At 37.8% G+C, this 23,114-nt stretch overlaps 1 protein-coding gene across 16 annotated transcripts in view; it reads left to right on the top strand.

Annotated features, from left to right (window-relative positions):
* The window catches only part of CADPS2 (calcium dependent secretion activator 2), a 333,015-nt gene that overhangs the window by 204,626 nt on the left and 105,275 nt on the right, over positions 1-23,114 (top strand). For 9 of the 16 annotated variants that reach the window (XM_086609733.1, XM_086609731.1, XM_086609742.1 and 6 more), the window contains exons 9-14: positions 1,074-1,140; positions 6,112-6,220; positions 7,371-7,574; positions 15,455-15,463; positions 17,944-18,080; positions 21,732-21,919. In XM_086609733.1, the coding sequence (XP_086465859.1) occupies positions 1,074-1,140; positions 6,112-6,220; positions 7,371-7,574; positions 15,455-15,463; positions 17,944-18,080; positions 21,732-21,919 (714 nt within the window). The remainder of the gene's footprint in view (positions 1-1,073; positions 1,141-6,111; positions 6,221-7,370; positions 7,575-15,454; positions 15,464-17,943; positions 18,081-21,731; positions 21,920-23,114) is intronic. The other 7 variants (XM_086609727.1, XM_086609726.1, XM_086609725.1 and 4 more) reach the window with 1 other exon arrangement.

Raw genomic sequence — 23,114 nt, forward strand, 5'->3', positions numbered from 1 at the left:
TATCCTCTTACCACAAAGGCATCTGTCTATCTACCAACCATCCGACCAACCATCTCCAATCCTAGTTATTTTAACTTGTCCATAATATGTGTGCCATTATCCTCTGAAGAATGCCCTGTGAAGCCAGCATTCATTGCTCTGAGCAATTTGGATCTTTGTTCTGTCTTTGACCCACTTAGTTGTACTAGATGCCCTTGATAGAAGCTGGCCAGCCAGAAGGGACATCTCACAGGTAATATTTTGCTCTCCTGTCAGGTTTTAAGCAGCAGATCCTTACCACTCATAGGCTCTTGCTTACAATCCCACAGCTCATTCTTCCCCTCTTGCTGTCTTTGTTAACAACAGCGCAACAAGTTGACGGAAAGAAGTGTTGCTATAATGCCATTAAACTTGCTGCAATTTCTTGGGTAATGAGGGTGCTTCGTCTACTGCCAAACAGTATCAGCTTCTCTGGTTTTGTCATCTCACTGGTTGATACTCCTTATTACATTGTCTGATTCAAAGCCTGACAAGGTGACAAGGAGATTTTTGCCATCTAAGAGTCTTTATAGTGAAGTGCTTCTGTTTGGAAAATTAGATTCTAGTTTGCTCTGGGAAAAAAAAAAAAAAAGTAATCTTGAGTGTCTGCTGGCATTTTGTTATTTGAGCATTTTCCAAAACTGACACTGTGACTGACTTGTCACAGCCTAGAGAAACACTATCAAATTGATGGAAAACAAATGGAAAAAACCTGTTGGGGAGTTTAACTTTTCCATCTTTCAGTATTTCTGTGTAGTCAAAAGTGTTCTACTTTAAGCTATTTTTTCTGTTTTCAGATGCAAGTGGTGAAATATAAGTGATAAGCAGGTTAGTCTTCTCAAACATGAAATCTTTTGTTTCTGATTTTTGTCTTATTTTGAGTGAAAAGGAATATCTCTGGTTTTGTGTGATCTGAGTAAAGAGAAGAAAAAATCACTTCTTAGATGTGACAACACTGAAGAAGCAGCTTAGGAGGTAGAGCAAATGAATACACTCGTTTGTATTGGGTCCTCCTAATATCATGTGTCTTATAATGGAAAAATATTCCTTTGCAGATATTTGTATGCTCTAGGACAGAAGGTTTGGAAGCGGTGGAAAAAACGCTACTTTGTTCTTGTTCAGGTTAGTAGTCTGCCATAAAATTTCGTTGAAAAGTAGTCTTGTACTATCCATTTTTTTATGTATAGTTTCTGGAGCCATTAGTAAATTGGTATCTTAAGGCAACACATGGAGCATTACTCCAAGCTTCTTACAGCACAGAGAAACATCCAGGGTATTTTTTTTTTCAATTTACATATGTAGCAAACAGAAACGTCACTGAGCTTTACATATATATAAATGAGTCCCTACACTGAGCAATGGTTCAACTGAAACTTGGAATCTTCTGAATGAAATTGTAGTGACTTTGAAAGATTCCACTGACAGCTTTCTAGCAGTGCGTGATTTAAAATAAAGTTATATTTCACAAAGTGGATTGTACATACTGTTTCATTTATTCTATCTCAACAAAGATTTCCTGCCTTTAAAATTAAATAAAAGCAACAATATCTGCTATTAACTTTTTCATAAATGTTTTCTGAATAATGCTTTTTTTTTGCTCTTCCTTGCAATATCCAATTGGGTAAAATTATGTAGTTGTTACAGAAAATCTAGTGTAGCGATTGTTCTTGGCCACAAAACTGTGCTGGGCTTGTATTTCATAACTTTTTGTCCAAACCAAGAACTCTTTTAAGTATTTTCGCATGCTAGTGAATGGTGACATTAACATAAGGTTAGTAGAATAGGAATAGAAATGTAGGTTTTGAGTGATCAAAACTGAGACATTAAGGATTTTTGTGAGTCTTTGGAAAAATCGTTTTTTCTGTTTGTGCTTGTCTTCAGTTTGCAGTTACAAATTTGATGTTCTTCCGAGTCGGTTCAGAGAACGCTGTTCTTCTGTGTCCTTTGTTTTGTTGACAGAAAACTATTGAAGTGTGAGTCTCTGTAAATGTCGTACAAAAGATGAAGCCTGTTAACGTTTTTTTAAGAACGAAGGCTTCTAAAACTTCTTTAAGGAAAGCCTGATTCCTTTCTCTACCACTCTGTTAGTCACACTTAACTGGTGTCCTCCTATTCCTAAAAGATGACAATTGTAAGAATATTAAAAAAAAAATCCTGAACGAGGTCTTTATTAAAGTAAAGTTAAAAGCTGAGAGTATTTGCATATTATTCTGGCTAGGCTTGCTGTCAGTACAGTGTTCTCCTTGGCTTCAGTGGGAATTGACTTGCATATTGATAATCAGTGAGTAACGGTTATAACGTTGAACAAAATCTTCTAGAAAGTCTACTGATTCATTTGGGTTATGATATTACCAAGGTCCTCTGTGAAGAGATGAGGACTTTTTGTGGCTTTATTAAGATTTGCAACGGTTGGGAAGATCTCTATATTGGATAGCTGTTAAGGCATGGATGTGAAGAGAAAATAACTTAAAGTTACTGGGGAAAAAAAAGAGAAAAGCTGGATACTCCCTTCACCTTCATGCTCTTCGTCAACACTCTTCCTACTTTACATCCCCCCCTTTCACAAAAAGAAAGGTGTTGTTCTCTTCCTCTAAGCCATAGGCGTCATCCAAGCCTCAAAGTGCACACCTAAGAAACACATAGGCTTCCTCTGTGTGTGATAGGGAGGCACCTGTGAGACTGTGAGACCGTTTATTTCAGCCAAGTTAATTTTAACTATCTTCTGCGTTCTATGCTGCAATGGAAGTACTGCAGGAGAATATTACAGGAATTTTCCCACTGCGATGGGATTTAGACATCTATTTCATTTTAAGGCAGCTATCAACTCAATAAGGCTATATAAAAAATACTGTGTTAAATCAATATTTACTGTCCAGACAGCTCTGGCTCATTTATATCGTCCAGCCGTGATACATACACTGACAATAAGGTGAAGTCAATACGTGTGAAATAAGCATTCAGTAATGAATATCAGTCTGCTGTATTGACGTATTATTTACATATTGATGAGTCTTCCTCTATAGATTAGCCTTTAGCTTATGTTAGTAAAATATTAAGGCCATGAAATTCAGTTGTAAGATGGAGGCTATCAGTATGATTTGCACATGCTTTGCAGATTTAACTCAGGTGTGAAATTAGATGAATAATGTTGATTTTTCAGGAACGTGATGTGAGTAACATGCATCTTTGTTATTGCTACACGTATTAGAAGCTGTTAGTGGTTTGTCAAAGAACAGCTCAATATTATAGGAAGGTTACAGAGTCTGGAAATTTTAACCTCTTTGTTATATTTGCTTTTCTTCCTTTTACAATCCAGTCACTTCTCTAAAAGGTTATTCATTTCAAACTAGAAAAAGACAGGGACATAACATGTTAGGTAAAAAGCCTCAGCTGGACATGCTGTGTTTTACTTCATTTACTGTCTGAAAATATCTTCCTCCAGTAATCTGAATACAGTTTCACTTCTGTCATTTTAATTTCATCTGTTCTAATGTTTGAAAAGTCAGTCATTTGTTCCATGGATGAATTTTTTTGTAAACACCTCAGATACGCAGGCTCATTCCTGCTGCTGAACTCCTGAAGCAGGCTACCCAGTGATGCCCTGTAGCAGGGACCACGGAGTCAGCCTCCAGGTTTGCAGTAATGTTCCTCCTGGCACACTGAACATGGGGTCTTTCTGCCCCATGGGGACATCCCCTGGTGACACTGCTCATAAGTCTTGTCCACATTTCTGTGCGTATCTGTCCATCATGCATGCACAGGTTGTTGGTTTTCCACTGTGTTGTGACGTAGGTAGAACAGCTGCTAGTTGGGACCTCTGTAAAATTAGGAAATTCAGGTAAATGCAGTTATAGGAAGGAGATTCCCTTTTCTCCTGTTAAGCACTACTATTTAAGAAGGTGGCTTGATTCTTTTTTTGTCTGAGAATATATTGTACATAATCCTAACTTTTGAGTACCCATTATTCTATGAAGTATTGATACTAATTTGCTGATTTCTAAGGAAAAACTACCTACAGCTCCATTAACTACTAAAAATACACTTAAACCTAGTCATAGATTTATATAAAAAAATGTAATTTCAGATTGTGCTGGTGGTTCTCTCTATAGTAGCTGATACCAGCCACCGATAAAGATAAGGAAAAGGGTTTAGGGGATTGCAAATGTAAACAAACAAGATAAGTTCTGCATTTTTTTATTGTTTTGAGATTTTTTTTGCCATAACAAAGTTTTCTAGAGTTTTTCTATTTGTTGCTTTGGTGGAGAGACTTTAGAAAGCCTCATTTTCAACAAAAAGATGAAGTGTAAGACTGATTTTGACATGAATATCTTTTAAAAAATTGTTCCTTTAAAATAAGAGAATGCATTTGAAATATGTTTGAAAAAAGTAAAATCAACAGCATTATAATCTCTGTCTTGTTATAGGGGTGAGGTTAAAAATGAACAGAGACACGTAGTCCTGCTCTTCCACAAGCTGATTTTCAAAACCATAGAATGGCTGAAGAAATCTGAAAAAGCTGGACATTCTATGCATTTCCAGAATTAGTGTCTGCTAGCTTCCTTTTCAATGGCCGAGTTTGTACAGTGTGGTTACACAGAGTTGTTAACGTGAAAATGTGAGTGGTGTGGGTGCCTGTCAGGTTATTTCATTCAACAAAGTTGAATAATTTGAAAAATATTTATACTGTAGTGCCAAGTATCTGTAGGTTTTGTTTACAAGGAAAGGAGAGGAGGGAGCTCTCGTTACATACGCTGCATGGTTCGTTATGTATGTTACATAGCTGTTGATTAGTCACACACCTCTGAATCCTTTGCAATTATCAATGTATGTAACGAGAGCTCCCTCCTCTCCTTTTCTTGTAAACCACTTGAGTGAGTGTACTAAATTTGATGTGGAAAGCTGGCACTCAGTTTTATTTGCTTGACAGCGTCTCTCAAATTCTTCTCTCCTATAAATCTGCTTTTGCTTAACTAATGCATTAATTAGACCAGAATACCTATGTTTGATTTTTCTCAGCTGTAGACTTCTGCTGTGGCTCTGGAGACACGAGTTCAGCGTTTGAGGCCTGATGGCAGTTTTGCAGCGAGAGCTGTTACACGTGTTCCGTCCACCCGTACCGGCTGTGGCGGAGGATGTTCGGTCACCATACACATAGCACAGCATCATCCTGTTTCAAAACAGAGTTTCAGAGGCCCATGTAAATTCAGTTCCCTTAAGTTTCAGGTGTTCAACAGATTCATAAGCTGGCTCTTCTGGTCCCCTTTTATAGTCTTTCCAGTTCTTCATTTAAGGCTGGGAACATCTCAGTTTTGTTTCAGTGATTGCTTTTCCTCTCCCAGCTGTTACATTCCTTTCTTTATCTTTCCAATCACTTTTTCCTCAGCTCTCCTTATCACTTTCTGTTCTATCTAGGGAGTCTTAAACCACATGATGACAGATTATCTTCTTATTGCTTTCTTATTTTTTTAATAATTGTACTTGATGAGGAGTAACTGATGTTGTTCACGCCAGCTACGAGCTGCTTGGCCTACACAGTATTGTATCCAGTGAGCCAAACAGCCTGGAGATGGGTGTGAACACAGGTGAAAAAGATACAGGAATTAAACTATAAAATTGAACTGAAGATTCTGGTACTTACCATCTTTAACTAGAATTGGCCAGATTATGTGTTCGTCTCTCCAGCTACATGAGAATTGTAGCACTCCTTATGCAAACAGACTTTTTTTTCCCCCCAGCTTCTAGGAATACAGGAATTTTTTTTTTCTCACACACTAGACTAAGCACTTTGGTCACTACCACAGTACCAAGTATTTTCCCTACCGGAACCTAATTTGCTTACTTTCAATTTTTCATAAAACAACAGCCCAAAATACATTGTATTTCAGGAAACTGCAGAAAGTTGTGTTTATGGGAGGTTTTTTCCTTCCTTTTGGCAGGAAGGGGAAAAAATGCAAAGTTTTACACTGTAAATATTTCTGGGAAAAAAATGGCATTTATTTCTTCAGCACAAATGAAAGCTAATTTGAACAATGCTACAAGTGTTTTACAATTCTGGAATGGAATTCAGCAATTAAGAAGTCCTTTCTTATTCAGGTTAGCCAATACACATTTGCAATGTGCAGTTACAGAGAAAAGAAATCTGAGCCTCAGGAACTGATGCAACTCGAAGGATACACTGTGGATTATACAGCTCCTCACACAGGTACTTCTTATGATTTTGAAGTACAATATGTTTGTGTAAAACAACTGATTCAGTTTGTCCGTTTTGATTTAGCAGAAAAAAAAAAAAAGTTCTTTTTTTCAGCATCTGAAGGTTTTGGAATTATTCCACTATGATTTTCTAGTGTGAAAAATCATGCTTTTAGAAAGACGCTTGTTGTAAGAACAAACAACAAATTTACACTATGGTTGCCTGAAAAATTGTGAGACCACATATGATAAAAGGAAAAAAAAAATCATGAATTCTACTCAGTCTTTCCCTTTTCTCTCTATTTTTGATGGTGGAGTCATGTGTCAGTGTACTATGAAATATATTCATAAATGACTTCTTAGAAAAGAAGGCAAATGATGACCGTGCTTGCTAAAGACAAATTACTCAGAGTAACCAAGAATAAATTTGAAGATATCAGGAAAAGCTACACAAGTTAGTTTTAAAATGGCAGAGGGAAATCGAAGCTACACATGTAGAGAAAAACAATTCTACTCTACCTACACAGTGAAGGATTATGAATTTAGGAGACTTCTCAGATATTGAAGATGGATCTTTGGAAACATTGGTTTGATGTTTAGAATAATTGAGAAGATGAACAATGCTCAGAAGGCATTTGGAAAGCCAAAACAATGTTGTTGTTATACAAAAATCCCCGGCACAGCCATGTTGACGGTTGTGTGCTGTCCTGGTTATGCGCTCTCAGCGCAAATGAAAAAAAGTTGCCAAGGAAGGAGCAGCAACACTGATAAGAGGTATGGAGCTGCCTCTGTTCAAGAAGAGATAAAGTTAACAGGAACTTCCAGCTAAGAAAATGATACCTAGAAGGAGGGTATGTTAGTGAAATGCAAAATAGCATATGACATGGAGAAAATGAATAAGAGGTAAATTGGAATTGAATTGGAAATGGAATTACGGAAATATTTTCTCCTGTGACTTCCGTATTTATTCTACTTCTATGTTACTTCCGTATATTACGATTTCATCTTTATAGCTCTCAATTTTATTGTATTTCTAGGTCATAAATATCTATAAAATGTTTTAACACACACACATAGAGGAAAACCAATAATGTAATGAACAGCGATAGTGATTTAGGATGAACCTGTATTTATTAAGATTAACTTATTATTTCCTGCTTCAGGTCTTCAGGGTGGTCGAATGTTTTTCAATGCTGTTAAAGAAGGTGATACTGTGATATTTGCCAGTGACGATGAGCAGGATAGAATACTCTGGGTTCAGGCCATGTACAGAGCCACAGGTCAATCATATAAGCCTATTCCTGCAAGTCAAGCTCAGAAGATGAATCCTAAAGGAGGAAATGTCAACACAGATATATCCCCACTTTGTGAGTTGGCTTTCTTTTTCTTTTATGGCTTTGGTTTTGGTTTTAGTTGGTAAAATATGTAGCAGCTCCCTCAATGAAGTTTAATTAAGCAAAACGCGTTCACTAGGGAAACGTGCCTAGCAGTTTGTTGCTAGCCAGAAGCACTTTAACTCATATTATTATTACCAGCCAGGGAAATCCTGACTTGCAGGTCATTATTTTTATTATAATCCATGAAAATACTGCAATTAGCTTCAGATTCATTACAGTTGACCCAGATATTACCATGGAGATGGTATTTGGTTTACATTGTAGTTTTCAGTGGCCAGCCAGTGTAGTGTTGAATAGAAAAGCATCAATCTATTCTCAGAATTTTAGAGGTTTAGTTCAGCGTTATCATACATTGTATATATTTTATCTAAAAATTGCAATGCAGACAGTACGTTGTGAGCTGAAAGGCAGTAGATGGACTGCTGGATTTTTGCACTATTCAGTGTAATATTAAATTACATACAAAAATTAAAAAAAAAAATAAATCAAGGTTAAATTTTCCTCATCTATCTTTGAGGAAAATATTGTCTCAAAGAAAATCAAGGTAGATAACATGTATTAACCGTACTTTGAAATTTTCATATAAGCTCTTTGAAAGTATTCTTTCATGTAGGTACCTGCACATATGAAGCATATATGATTTGTTTGTTTGTTTCAGGGGCTGAGGGGAGCAAATTTTCTATCCTATAAAACTAGTGCAATCCAAGGATTTTTGTAATAGCCATCAAATATTTACAACATCATTGGACTGTATACAGTAATCCTTCTTTATCATATATCCATATATGTAAAGTGATAGAAGGGAGACTCAAGTTTTAGACTCAACTTGGTTTAATGTCTGAAGTCTATAGCAGGTTGACCCAAAACCATTCTCCTCCGTCAGTTCTACTATCACTCGGTCTCGCAGCCTTCCATTCATCCTGTAATCTTTTATCATTATGCTATTAGAAGACAGTAAAATATGCTCATTAAACTCAGTAACAGTTATCTAAAATCCTGACTGAGCTGTCAAGAACATTGAAAAAAAAACGTGATTTATCTCACAAAAGCAATAACATCTGTTTAATTTTTAATCTAAACCAGTTTGAAAGGGTGAACTAACCATGCATCACAGGGGGTGTTAAGGTGAACTGTTTTGCAGAGGTAACACTGCAAAAGCTAAGGTGAGGCAGCAGGCAAGGAGTGCTTCTGCTTACCTCCTCCCAGTCCTTTCCATTTTCCATTGCCTAGAAATAAATGCTAACATTTCCTTTTTCCATTGCCTTGTAGACAAAAGTCTACCTTCCAAAGTTAATGTTACATTATTAGATGTAATGGCAAGTTGTGAAAGTGCAGGCCTTTCACTGAATATTTAACATTTTTAATCAAGTGATATATGTACATGACAATAACGGACACTTTGTACTCACAGCCTCTACTGTTTTCTATATTCTCAAGTTCAAAACCCGTTTAAGAGTTTTCGTAAGCTGTGGTAGAATTATTCCTGTGATCTATACCATGAACTCCTTTTGTATAAAAGAAAGTAGTAGAAAGGAAGGAGTAGAGACTCCTTTTGTATAAAAAATGATGTATCTCTTGCAGTTATTGGTGCCTTGTTCCACATAAGATAATTCATTCTACAAAAGAGTACTTAAAATGACATGAACAAGATCCAGCCACCTCAGAGCTGCATCAAAACAAACACATCAGGAACTCCTGAAAAAAAACTAGACACATGATTATAAGAAGACAGCCAAGGTCTGACTGATCTTTAACAGCAATTACAACAAATGCAGAAAATGGAAATGTTGCTCTTGCATGTGCCCAGCAGCAGCGCTCCAAAAGGCCAACCTGCAGATCTCTAACTGATCTGAATGTGCAGTCTCTTCTTGTTGATACTGTATGACAGTTTAGGATCATTCAGGTAGGGCATTTAGAAAAAACTTGATATTCTGTACTACCAATGAGGTAAATAGACATTTAAGTGTGGCACTGAAATCAACTACTATTGTACCAGTCCAACTTCTAAAATGAATACTAGCCAATTTCTTCATTTCTAAGAAAAGCAACTTGGCAATGCACTTTTGTACTATTAGGTGGCTCCAAAAGTGAAGACAGGCTACTGTCAGCAATGATCAAGAAGAAGAGGCTGCCCTTCAGTCTCACTATTCTGAATTTTTTGAATATTTTTGCTGTAATGCAAAGGACAGAGTAAGGGTGCGTAACTGTAGAAAAGCCAGAAGTTTCCCAAGGGCGTGAAAGTTTCAGAGAAAGTGCCAATTAAAAATAGATTCATCTGAGTGACATGAAGTTGCAGGAGGAGATCCCTTTCTTAACGAGCAATGTATTCATTCATACAGTTAGAAAGGCTGCTGAATAACTTAATAACTTGGTCGTAACAAAGGACTGACAGCAGCACATGAGAGGATTGTCATGTCTCAATGAAGCAACACAAAGCCAAAGATCATTCTGATCCTACACCACCATGAGTTCAGAGACAGTCTCTGTGAAAATATCTGCAGAGAAGAAAGGAGAGAGACAGATACTGGAAAACCAAGTTAGGTGAGGAATCATTTGATCTGAGATGTATAGTTTGCCTCATCTCTCTTTTAGAATGATGTCAGTTATCAAAAGAGCTCACGAAAGGAAAATAGTTTTAGATTTTGCAGAGACTAATTATAACAGTTGTCATAAAAACGCTGTTTAAAGCCCATGTACAAAACTTCAAATCCTATTTATTAAGTAGCAAGGGAGTATCAAAGGGAGTCGAATACATAGGCCATACATTGGTATTACAAGACATCAATCCAATGAAAGCAATGCTGAAGACATTTTCAAATGAAACATCCATCTGACCAAAAAAGCATCACGGTGGAAGCTTGTGTGGACATTTAAATTGTCCAAGTGGAGCAGTCAGTCTTGTGTAATCAAGAACAAAGTGCAGGCAATCTGCCAAATGAAGAAATGCTTTGGGATTAGTCATGAAAATATAACATTAACGTTTTCAATCTATTTGGACATACCGATGATAAGGGCTATAAAATTTCTCTCCCTATCATAGTATGGGAATAAATTATGAATTTCGTATTTCTTCTAAATGTTATTTGTATCACTCTCAATCTCTGAACTGCCTACACCAGAGACAGAGACTCTGTGGGAAAACCAGAGTATGATTCGTACTAAGATGTCGTAATACATACACATATGAAATACCACTGCTTAAACTTAAAGTGGCATCGCTCAGTTTTGGAATAATTGATAATGCTCTTGTAAAGCAGTTCTTTTAAAATCATTCTGAGATGTTTGTAACTGTATATTCAATTCATTAAATGTTTTAGAAACAAACAAATAATGTCAAATTTTTCATTTCACATAGTTTTCTCAACAGGTTTAGCATCTTTATATCCATTATATACTTTGCCGCCAGAAGAGTGGAGTAACTCCACCCTCTCTGCATGTTCTTCTATTCCCCTTCATGTCCCATTCCGTGTCCAAGACCAATGGCTTGCCTCCAACTACCCCCACCTCCATTTTAGAAAGAAAATGTTAACACTGACCTCCATCACCTTAGGCAGTCAGTAAGTCACCTTTATGCTCTCCCCTGTGCTACTCAGAAACATGCAAAAAATAGTTATTATCCTCTTCAAATCCATCCTTCGGCAAAATACTGGCAGTCCATCAGTGTGCTATCCTGAGGCTGACAGTCAGGCTTTCTCATACTCTTATATTCTCATATTCATCGGTGGGATGGCTCCTATGACTGGAGTGTTGGAATGGAGGGATACAGGCTCTTTAGGAGGGACAAGCAGGGGAGAGAAGAAGGAGATGTCACCCTCTATATCAAGGACCAGCTGGAGTGCATGGAGCTCCACCTGGGGATGGATGAGGCACTGACTGAGAGCTTATGGGTCAGGGGATTGAAGGGAGGGCAGGGACATGTGACATTATAGTGGGGATCTGCTACAGGTCACCTGACCAGGAAGACCAAGCAGATGAGACTCTCTGTGAACAGAGAGGAGTTGCCTCACACTCACAAGCCCTGGTCCTCATGGGGGACTTCAACCACCCCGATATCTATTGAAGGGACAATGCAGCAGGGCATAAGTAATGCAGGAGGTTCCTGGAATATGTTGATGATAACTTCCTTCTCCAAGTGGTAGAGGAACCAACGACGAGATGTGCTTTGCTGGACCTTGTTCTCACCAACAAGGAGGGACTGGTGGGGAATGTGAAGTTCAAGGGCAGCCTTGGCTGCAGTGACCATGAAATGGTGGAGTTAAAGACCCTTAAGGCAGTGAGGAGGGTGCACAGCAAGCTCACTACCCTGGCTTTCAGGAAAGCAGACTTTGGCCTCTTCAGGGATCTGCTTGGTAGAGTACAATGGGATGAAGCCCTGGAGGGAAGAGGGGCCTAAGAAAGCTGGATCACCTCCTCCAAGTTCAGGAGTGATGTATCCCAACAAAGAGGAAATCAAGAAGAAATGCCAGGAGGCCTGCACGGATGAACAAGGAGCTCCTGGACAAACTCAAACGCGAAAAGAAATCCTACAGAGGGTGGAAGCGAGAACAGATAGCCTGGCACAAATACAGAGGAATTGTCTGAGCAGCCAGGGATCAGGTTAGGAAAGCTAAAGCCCTGACAGAATTAAATCTGGCCAAGGATGTCAAGGGCAACACAAAATGCTTCTGTAGGTACATCAGTGATAAAAGGAGGACTAGGGAAAATGTGGGCCCTCTCCAGAAGAAAAAAGGGGACCTAATTATCTGGGACATGGAGAGAGCCAAGATACTCAGTGACTTTTTTGCCACAATCTTCACTGGCAAGAGCTCCAGCTGCACCACCCAAGTCGCAGAAGGCAAAGGCAGGGACTGGGAGAATGAAGAACCACCCACTGCAGGAGAAGATTAGACCATCTAAGGAAACTGAAGGTGCACAAGTCCATGGGACTTGATGAGATGCATCCACAGGTCCTGAGGGAAGTGACGAATGAAGTTGCTAAGCAACTATCCATATTTAAGAAGCTGTGGCACTCCGGTGAAGTTCCCACTGACTGGAAAAGAGGAAACATAGCCCCTGTGTTTAAAACAGGAAAAAAAGAAGATCGGGGGAACTACAGGCCAGTCAGTCTCACCTCTGAGCCTGGCAAGATCATGGAGCAGATCCTCCTGGCAACTATGCTAAGGCACATGGAAAATAAGGAGGTGATTGGTGACAGCCAGCATGGCTTCACTAAAGGGCAAATAGTGCCTCACAAATTTGGTGGCCTTCTACAACGGGTTTACAACATTGATGGATAAGGGAAGAGAAGCTGATGTCATCTACCTGGACTCATGCAAAGCATTTGACACTGTCCCACCTGACATCCTTGTCTCTAAATTGGAGAGACATGGATTTGATGGATGGACCACTGAGTGGTTAAGGAATTGGCTGAATGGTCACACTCAAAAAGTTGCAGTCAACGGCTCAATGTCCTAGTGGAGACCAGTGGCAAATGTTGTTCCTCAGATGTAAGTTTTGGGACCAGTGCTGTTTAACATCTTTGTTGGCGACATGGACAGCAAGTTTGCTGATGACACCAAGCTGTGTGGTCGATGCACTGGAGGGAAGGGATGCCATCCAGAGGGACCTTGACAGGCTTGAGAGGTGGACCTGTGTGAACTTCAAGTTCAACAAGGCCAAGTGCGAGGTCCTACACATGAGTTGGGGCAATCTCAAGCACAAATAGATGCTGGGCAGAGAACGGATTGAGAGCAGCCCTGAGGAGAAGGACTTGGGAGTGTCAGTTGCTGAGAAGCTCAACATGAGCCGTAAATGTGTGCTGGCAGCCCAGAAAGCCAACCATGTCCTGGGCTGCTTCAAAAGAAGCATGGGCAGGAGGGCAAGGGAGGTGATTCTACCCCTCTACTCTGCTCTCGTGAGACCCCACTTGGAATACTGTGTTCAGCTCTGGGGCCCCCAACACAAGAACGGCATGGAGGTGTTGGAGTGGATCCAGAGGAGGGCCATGATGATGATCCGAGGGCTGGAGCACCTCGCTCATGAAGACAGGCTGAGAGTTGGGGCTGTTCAGTCTGGAGAAGAGAAGGTTCCAGGGAGACCTTCTAGCAGCCTTCCAATACCTAAAGGGAGCCTACAAGAAAGCTGGAGGGGGACCTTGTATAAGGGTATGCAGTGATAGGGCAAGAGGTAATGGCTTTAAACTGAAAGAGGGGAGATTTAGATTAGATCTAAGGAAGAAATTTTTTATGAGAGTGGTGAAGCACTGGAACAGGTTGCCTAGAGAAGTTGTGAATGTCTCATTCCTGAAAGTGTTCAAGGCCAGGCTGGATGAGACTTTGAGCGACCTGATCTAGCGGATGGTGTCCCTGCCCATGGCAGGGGGGTTGGAACTAGACTGTATGATTCTGTCACTTTCTCTCCATCTGTTATTTCATTGTCTGATATTTAAATAATAAGGTTCTGGGGGCATAGATTGTCTCTTTGGCCTGTGTTTCTAAGCATGTAGCACTTTGGAGTTCTGGTCAATGATCAGGAGCCAAAACGTGCCCGACGTAAGCTGTCACTATCTGTATGGAGTGGCACTTGAAGAAATCTAATGCATGTCTTGCCACTGTCTTTTGCAAAGAGCATGTGCACCTTCATCTGCATCCAACCAGTTCCAGCCTCTTCTGTCTCAGAGTCATAGTTCTTACCCTACTACTCCCAGTCTCTAAATCTTTTTAATCCCTACAATGCTAGATTTCTTATCTCTCCATGCTCTTCTTTCCTGCCTGCCTGATTTAGTTCCAATTACTTCCGCAATCCTTAAACTCAAGCAGGGATGTCACTGAGAGCCACAAAAAAAGGGGAGAGGTCACCACTTTGCAAGACCAGTTCCTGTAGTTCACCCTAGCACAGAGTAAATGCTACAGAAAACATGTATTTGCTTCTGAGCTGGAATGGGGCAGAGATGATGCCTGGTGATTTGGTTTTCACTAGGAACCACTTGAGCATGTGGTTCCATGTGAAGAAGAATTCCATAAACATGGAATTCTTGGCAGTCTTAATTCACCCGTCTCTACTGAGTCACTAAGGATGCGATGATGCATTTGCAGCTGGAATAAAATGGAGTTTCTTGCAAAGATGGCAAAAAGCATATTCGGGATGCTATTCTGCCAAAATGAATAACGTTGCCTAAAAGAACATCCAAAGATTTTGCTAAAACACCTGCAATAGCTTTTGTACGTTTTTACAATGGTTTTAAATATACATACTTGTACTACCTTAATAAAAAAAAAAAAAAAAAAAGGATAGTTTTTTTGCTAACAGTTTCCAAAAGATGAAACAAATATGCAACCTGAAACAGAAGCGTAACATGGAAATAGCAGCTGAAACGTTGAGTTTGAGTTAGAGGCAACTTGAAAACAGGACAACAAATTCCATTAAGAAGGGAAGAAAATGAATTGTGAAAAAACAGAAGTATTACTGCTTCAAAGTTCTCCCCAAATATGTTCCAAATATTTCCCAAGATTGAGAAAGTGTAGAGAATAAAATGGAATTGTATTTTTTCTTAAATGTGTATCACAATATGCACTCTTTTGCATTTGCATGTATCTTGAACACAACATCTAAATCTCATTTGTGTAGGAGTTTGAAAAATATAATCACTATAACAATTTTTAAAAGTAGAGTGTTAAATAACTTTTCAATCAGTCATATAAAATTTATGGATTCTTCATAATCTTTGATCAAGTTCTTATAATTTTTTAAAAATCTATTTAAATAAATCCCCCCAAATTTACTAGTTCTTTTGTATGTATATCATAACAGTAAAATAAAATGTAATGTATTACACTAGATCTGTTTTTCTATTATTTCCTGCTTGCCTACAGCTGGCAAAGGTAAGTTTTTAATTGTTTTTCTGTTGCTAGAATATATTTGGTAACAGATCTTCTGTTACTATTTGACAATGTCATTTGTACCATTTGATTCACTTAAAAAGATGGCAATCAGTCATGGATCTTTCTGTAGAATTAAATCTGGCAAATATTTATATTTTAAAATAAATATTCTTGCTTATTTTGCCCAAATTATGTAGTAGCAGATTCTGCTTTCACAAACTGCATTATATTCAATAGGTCACCTTACACGTTCTGATCATCTGGATGACAGTATCAGAATGCTGAATCGGTTTCATTTGCAATATCCAGTTTCTTGATTTCAAAATAACTACTTGTCAGTACTTACACAGATCTTCTGTTGAAAAAGGAGAATCTTTTATATTTGTGTGATTAACTAGAGAAAAAAATCAAGCTAGTTAATTTAAGAAAGATTCAGCTGTGTATAATTTGTACATGAGACCAATGGCAGAAAGAAATGTTAATCCTTGTTCTTTTCTGTCATCTGTCTGTGGTAAATAATGGCTCAAGAAATCAGATAGCCATATAAGAAAGAAAACTTACAAGAAATGTAGAAATCGGTCACTTACACATGAAACATATTGGATTTGGAAAACTTTTATCTGTATGTGGATCATTTTGGAAACTATAGATAACTTCACATTGTAGTTTAGTACTTTCACTAATGTAGTTGTGTTCCTACCAGTTGTTTATCTTTGAATTCATGTGTTTAAATACATTTACATTGCACTAATTAAGAGGGAGCATTTCATGTACCTATGTCAAAAATGGGCGCTGAGTCTGTCATTAATGATAGGCTGGTCTAATGCTCATGGAAATATTGTTAATCTATGTAATCACATATGCTACTGATCCTGGAACCATTTAAAATATATGCTGCTGTTTCTCTGGGACGATGGTCTCATACCTTATGCCATCGATGTATTGTCATACTGTTTATTTGCTACATCCACCTTGGTGAAATCTGTCACATGGATGTGACTCTTGCTTTGACAATGCAAAGCCAAGTGATATGAATTAGTTTCTGCATCTTTCCAGGATGTGATGCTGCAGATCCTTCAGCTTGAATTAAATAATTCTCCCGTCCACAAATACAGCTGAAAGTTGGACTTGACATGGATCAATATGATCTGGGGCTAAATTTCTAAATGTGACTGATTATGTTAGCATCATGCCCACAGATCAATATTGAGTTTTATTATGAACCTGACTCTATAATTGGGTTTAATCAATAAACTTTTGTCTCCTTTTCTTTAGAAATTTTAGGTTTGTACTATGCAGGTTTTCAAAATTGCATTTAGGATACACTTAGATCCATACTTTTCTAGTAACGAATATAAAAAGACCTAGGTTTGAATTTAAGGGAACAAAGAGCTAAGACCCTACTGAAAGGGGAAGTCAATTTTTAAGTTGATAGGACTGTTCACCCCAGTACAGTCTATAGAATCCAAGACAGCTAATGTGCTAATACATAACTAGTCCTTTTGGGCACTGTAAGGCTTTTTCTGTCCATACTTGATAGATAATTCACATTGAGGACTTTGACAAAACATAGCATTAATGAAAGCAATCACTGGAGCTTCTCTTTTGATAAACCCGCGGGGTTTAAAGGCGTTGAAAGATGCAATCTGTGAAGAACAATAAATTTGGGCCTTTGATTGAAGTGCCATTTGGGATGGTATGTTTTCTCGATGTATTTACACAAAAATGCTGATCCCTTTTTCACTACTCTTTGCTGGAAGGTTGAAGGAGCTCTTTGCCATTACTACATTAAGGTTTGTCTCATTAAAAGCCGTGTACAAAAAGAAGGCTGGAAATGACCTCGCTCAAGCCAGTGTGTTCATTTCTGCTCCAGTTTGCCATTTGAGAAGTAAGCTTCAAGCCATGATGAATATTTCTATGAGAAGTACTTTGATCTGCAGTAAAGATGCTCTTTCTTATCTGAAGAAATAAATGCATAAACCTTTTCTTTTTTTGCAACGGAGGGAAGGATATTTATTTGGCTATTTTGCTAAAATTAGAAAGAGAGCCACACAAAACCAGGAAATTATAGAATACATTTTTTTCATACTCATAACATTGTTTTGTAAATCATAATGTTTGAGGAGCTCCACTAGAAAACCATCCTTTAAGAATTATTTTAATGTTCCATGTTATATTTTCTGGTAGCCTTTCTAAATTTTGTTTAATCTGTCAGTGGGTAGCAACTTTATTTTTTTTTCACTGTTGCACTCCGTAGATCGATATGATAGAAAAATAATTCAGTCATATTATTTTCAAATTAAAAAACGTGGTTGTATAATAAATCACCTGCAAGCATCTACTTATGTAACTTACTTCTTTGAGGTGTTTTCAAGAAAGTTTATATATTGAGACTTATATACCATGTATGCACTTGCGTTTGTAAATCTGCACACACATTCACGTGTATTGTTCTGCACTTTTTTCCTTTGTATGAATAGATGCAGACCGTGGTCAGAAACATGGCATGGATGAGTTTATTTCTGCTAATCCCTGCAAATTTGACCATGCTTCCCTCTTTAGACTGCTTCAGAGGCAGACCTTGGATCACAGATTGAATGACTCCTATTCTTGTTTGGTGAGTACTGGCTGGAAGACAGATATAAAGAAGTGAGAAATAGTTGTTACAAAGTGGTCCTTTCTTCCTAGTTCATTCAATAGCTGCGGTTGTAGTTGGAATAAAGGGTCCAATCGATTGGTTTCAAATTTGAAAATTATACACTTGCAAGCTGCTGCTGTGCCACTCAATAGAAAGCAAAGAGACTCAAACTGCCTCTGATTTTATCAGCTGAAATTTATCATGTCCTCTGTGGAGCTTTGAATAAAAACAGAAGGTTTTGATACTGGTAAGAGCTCCTGTGGTAGGATTTACTGACACCTGTACAGGCATTTTAAGGTACAAATGCAATCGCTTCATGTCAGAGATTTGCACCTATCTTGTAATTCTTCGTTCCACTGTGGTGTGAATGAGGAAAAATGCCAAAAGAAGGAAAGCAGAACCACAGGCAATAGAGATATACGGACTATATGTATTACCTGAATTGCAAAAAACAAATGGGAGCATAATGATTAAACAAGAACAAGTAAAATGTGATCTCTATATCAAAAAGAATGTTTTTCACATTCAAAGACAGCTATAACAGATAAGATATTGGCATAACGTGCTTCCATATTTGTAGCTGCAGTTTCCCTTTCCTACATAATGCTTTCTATTCTATGCTTTGTGGGGCTAGGAGTTGGGGATGGGGCTGCTTCTGGTTTTGCTTTCAGTAGGGAAAACCAGCAACAATCTTGTGGAAGTCTTTCAGATTATGCACACTAGTTAAACAGATTCGTGTGGATCAGACTTCATAACTTCCTGAGGCTTTATTTTTCACCTCATAATGTGTCTGAAACAGCGATCTCTCACTAAGGACCTAAAGTGTCTTATAGCACGTAATTTTTTTCACTTTATTATCCCAAAAGCAACAAAAAAGGATAACTTTTTTTTTACTTCTTTTTTTCCGTTGATCTGACTAGTCAGGTAATACAAAGATAATGGTGGGGGTTTTAGGTTTGTTTGCAAGTGTAGAATAGAAAAAAAAAATGATTATTTTATGATAGTTGCTTCCTTTTTAAAACACTACCAGATAAGTATGTATAGAAAAAGTTAAAGGACTCATTTTCTGTCTGTGAGTTGCACACTGAATCAAAGAAGAGGCCCGAAGGTACATCTGTACAAAGTAATTGGCACTCAAAGAGAAAATGGTTAGCTGTCTAACAGTGCATTGGGGTCAAAATCTTTTTTTATAATAATAATATAGTAAGACACTTAATATAACCTTGAAATCAGGAACTTTTAGAAGAGGTTAGGTGAAATACACAGTGCTATAGCAACCATAAAGCAGATGCATTTCTTATTGTTCTTTTTAAAATTCAGCTTTTAATAAGTAGAATGAGTGATCATTTTGCGTTAAAATGCATATTTAACTTTATTTTTTAATTCAAAAAATTGGGAATGTCGAGGTAGCAATAGAACACTTGAACACATAAGTGTGATCTTTTTTTTCCTGAACATCTCTGTTCTTACCATTTTTAGAAGCAATGCATCTCTTTATTTCAATGAGTATAGAGTAACCACAGATACAACTTGTAAAAATAAAACCAAAAATGTTTAAGAATTAATATTAAGCAAAGATCTGTATTAAATTACTATATGACCTAAACTTCTTTAATTTTGTGTATGTCTCGGTATTGAGAAGCTTCTTTTTGGGTGTTTTTTTTTCAAGTTTATAACAAAAAAATATGCTGTTATCTAATACTCTGTAGCAAATAGTCGTTATGTGTTTGTGAGACTTATGCATGGTATGGGGTTGAACGAGGGCAAGTAAGGCACATATTTATATGAAAATGACCACACTAAAACAGATCTCTTCCAGAGACTGAAGTTGAAGTATTGAATTCTTTAAAAATTTGTATTCTTGTCACAATTTTCTCCTGGAAGAACGTTCAGAAATTGTAATAATTATTTCCTTTTGTATTGCTAAGCATTGACATGCAGCATTTTCGCATGTTTTCCATAAAAATGTAGAGAGAGATCAGTGACAATGGCAATGTATTGGCAGAATATCAGTCACAATAAACACTATTTATTATATCTAGGGGTAGGATACATGTTATTGCAGAAATTCAGTTACAATTCCATTTCATTCTTCTTTCAGTGGAATACTATATTTTCTAGCAAACACTGTGTAAACTAAATGAGCCGTCGCAACATGACTGGATATTAGTTTAAAACACCAAGTACTGTTCTGGGTGCTGTAATAAAGCTAAGTGTTCTCTAGAAACAGCTGAAGCTCTTTAAAGGCAGTGGAAATACTGGCTTCAAATAAATTAAGCAGGAGCAAATAAATTTGTGAAATAACTTTGAGATGTTCTTGTTTGCGAGAACATTATTATGTTGAATTCAAGAACTGGGAGAATATAAAATTGAAATTCCTGTCTCAGGCAAGACTTCTGGTAAAGCTCAAACACTGATGATTTAAACTTGATGTGAATATATTTTTAAGTGTTGTTTAATAGTATTTTGGCTGATATTTTGTATAAATGTTAAACACCTGAGCTTGCAGAAGTATTTACAAACAATAAGGAAATATTGGTCTTCAGCTGCTGAAGTGATGTTATAAATTCATAACTTGCAAAATCATTTTGCTTACCCAAGTGATTTGTGTATTTGAGTTCAGGTGTTCCTCACTGTCTCTTATCCATTTGACAGGGATGATGAGAGGGATATATCACCACAATTAAGAAAGAAACAAAGAAAAATGCTTATTTAGAACAGCTATGCAGTAGACGTGATTTTCCAAGGTTTATATTTTTCTCTCTGCTGCTTTTTGGAAGCTCACTGTAATATCTTTTTTCGTGTTGGAAGGCAAAGCAATCAAGGCTATTCTGTTTTACATTTCTACATGAAAAATCAATAATTTTTTTACACACTAAATTCACTCAAGAACTGTTTCGTAGTGAGGAGGAGTGTCTACTTCATGCATGTCTGTGTCAGGGTAATGCCATTCTGGTCTCATCAAGACTGCCTGAGCAAGTCCTCAGTGTGCCCCAGAATATCTAATTATTATTTAAGGTCAAATCATATTGACCTTATTCAGGTGACTTTTAACAAACTACCTAGCTTTGTATCTCTTTACTAGTGTAAGTTGTTAAAAAGTTGTTACAAGTGTGCGTGTGTTATGTAAGAAACAGGGTAAATGGTCCAATTGTGGTTCTCTCACATTAAAGTTGCAGCCACAGGGAAGTGACCATGCAGAAACTGTGTTTTAACTGTCCATGTTAATGTCCCTCACCATTACCCAAATGTTCTTTCATAGCTTACAATTAATTACTTTAATAACATTAATTATTTGGAAGTGTTAGTTTATTTTATATTAGGTTTTGAAATAATTGAATCTGTACCAGACTTTGGATGTATCAGCTTGTTTTTGTGAACCATGTATTTCATACTAGTGGTAATTCAGCACTGCAACTAGTTTCCTAACGTTTACTCCTTTCAGCAAGAGGGCTATTGTTGAATCTAGCTTCCAGTGCCATCAGCATTAGTCAGATATAAATCATCCTAGTTTAAAAAGTTTACGTAATGCGCATAAAAATATATGCTTCTATTCTTTCTTTGATTTAAAAGCTGCGTGTGGGAAAAGAAATCTCAAAATGTTGTGTGCTTTTTCCCTTTCTCTTTCAGGGTTGGTTTAGCCCAGGTCAAGTCTTCGTATTAGATGAATACTGTGCTCGCTACGGAGTGAGAGGCTGCCACCGCCATCTTTGCTATCTCAATGAATTGATTGAACATTCGGAAAACGGTTCTGTCATTGATCCAACCTTGCTCCACTACAGTTTTGCATTTTGTGCTTCTCATGTTCATGGTAACAGGTAATTTAATGGTATATTTTTAAATTCACAGCCTTAAGATGAAGCAAAAGTATTTATAGGCTCTTGCATTCACCAGGTAGGGAAGTCGCACGCAACGGAAATCAGTTCATGAAAGTTTCTTCAGGGGTATTGAAGGTTATATATAGATTACTATGAAAAAAAAAATTTAAAAAAATCTCCTTTCAGTTCGTGCTGTCTTAATGTGTTGTGTTTTCTTGAGCATTGTATAGACAGGCTGATTCAAGGCTAAAGGATATCATCTTGTTAAAAAGGTAGTCTTCTGCATTCTGCGTTTGTGTTGTGTTAGTGAATGGTGTTTCCAGTGGACGTTTTGAACAGTTTTGCTGTTTAAGGGAAACTTTTACTCTTTTGCTGCAGTCTGTAGCTTGGAAACTAATCATACTACACTGAGTTCTTCTGGCTGTACTACCACAGGGAGAAAAAACATATCTTAGGAATATGGTGTGACCCTCAGCCAGGAAGAGCTAGGACACTTCTGGAATTCTTTCCACAAAAGGGGTAGGGTGCTTCAGGAACTGTTATCACAGTGATGCTCTTGAGATGATGTCTTCCTTCCACTTGCAAATGAAAGACTTGGAAAAAATTAAGTTGTTGCTTTGCTGTGCTAAGCACGTTCTTTAAAAGAAGCTTTTGCTTCATCTGTCTTTTTCCAAATTGTGAGGGAGCTAGCTCTGCTGTTGAACAGTGGGTATTGGAGATAGGATCATTGGATAGCTCAGGTTGGAAGGGACGTCAAGAGGTCTCTACACCAATCTCCCACTTAAAGCCGGGTCAGTTGTGAGGTCAGACCAGGTTGCTCAGGGCTTTATCCAGTCAGGTCTTTACCCAATTTGAACCTGTCGTTTTCCAGTGTAGTTATATCCATTGTCTCTTGTCAACCTCCCGGTAGCAGCTGGGGGGCTGCCATTCAGTCCCACTAGACACCACCTATTCTCTAGGCTAAACAAGCCCAGCTCCCTCAGCCTCTCCTCAGAGCAAGTGCTCTAGCCTCTGACTATCATGATGGCCATCCATTGAACTTGCTTCAGTTTATCCATGTCTTCCTTGTACTAGAGCGGGGAGTGGGACAGGCAATCTATCAAACCATAAGACAACATGCATTTATACTGTACTGTGCATGCTAGATTTGTAGACTGCTATAGGAAATATGTTTGAAAAGTTAAAAAAAAAAAGA

This window comes from Tauraco erythrolophus, chromosome 4, assembly GCF_009769465.1.
Source record: "Tauraco erythrolophus isolate bTauEry1 chromosome 4, bTauEry1.pri, whole genome shotgun sequence".
Classification (NCBI taxonomy): Eukaryota; Metazoa; Chordata; class Aves; order Musophagiformes; family Musophagidae; genus Tauraco; species Tauraco erythrolophus.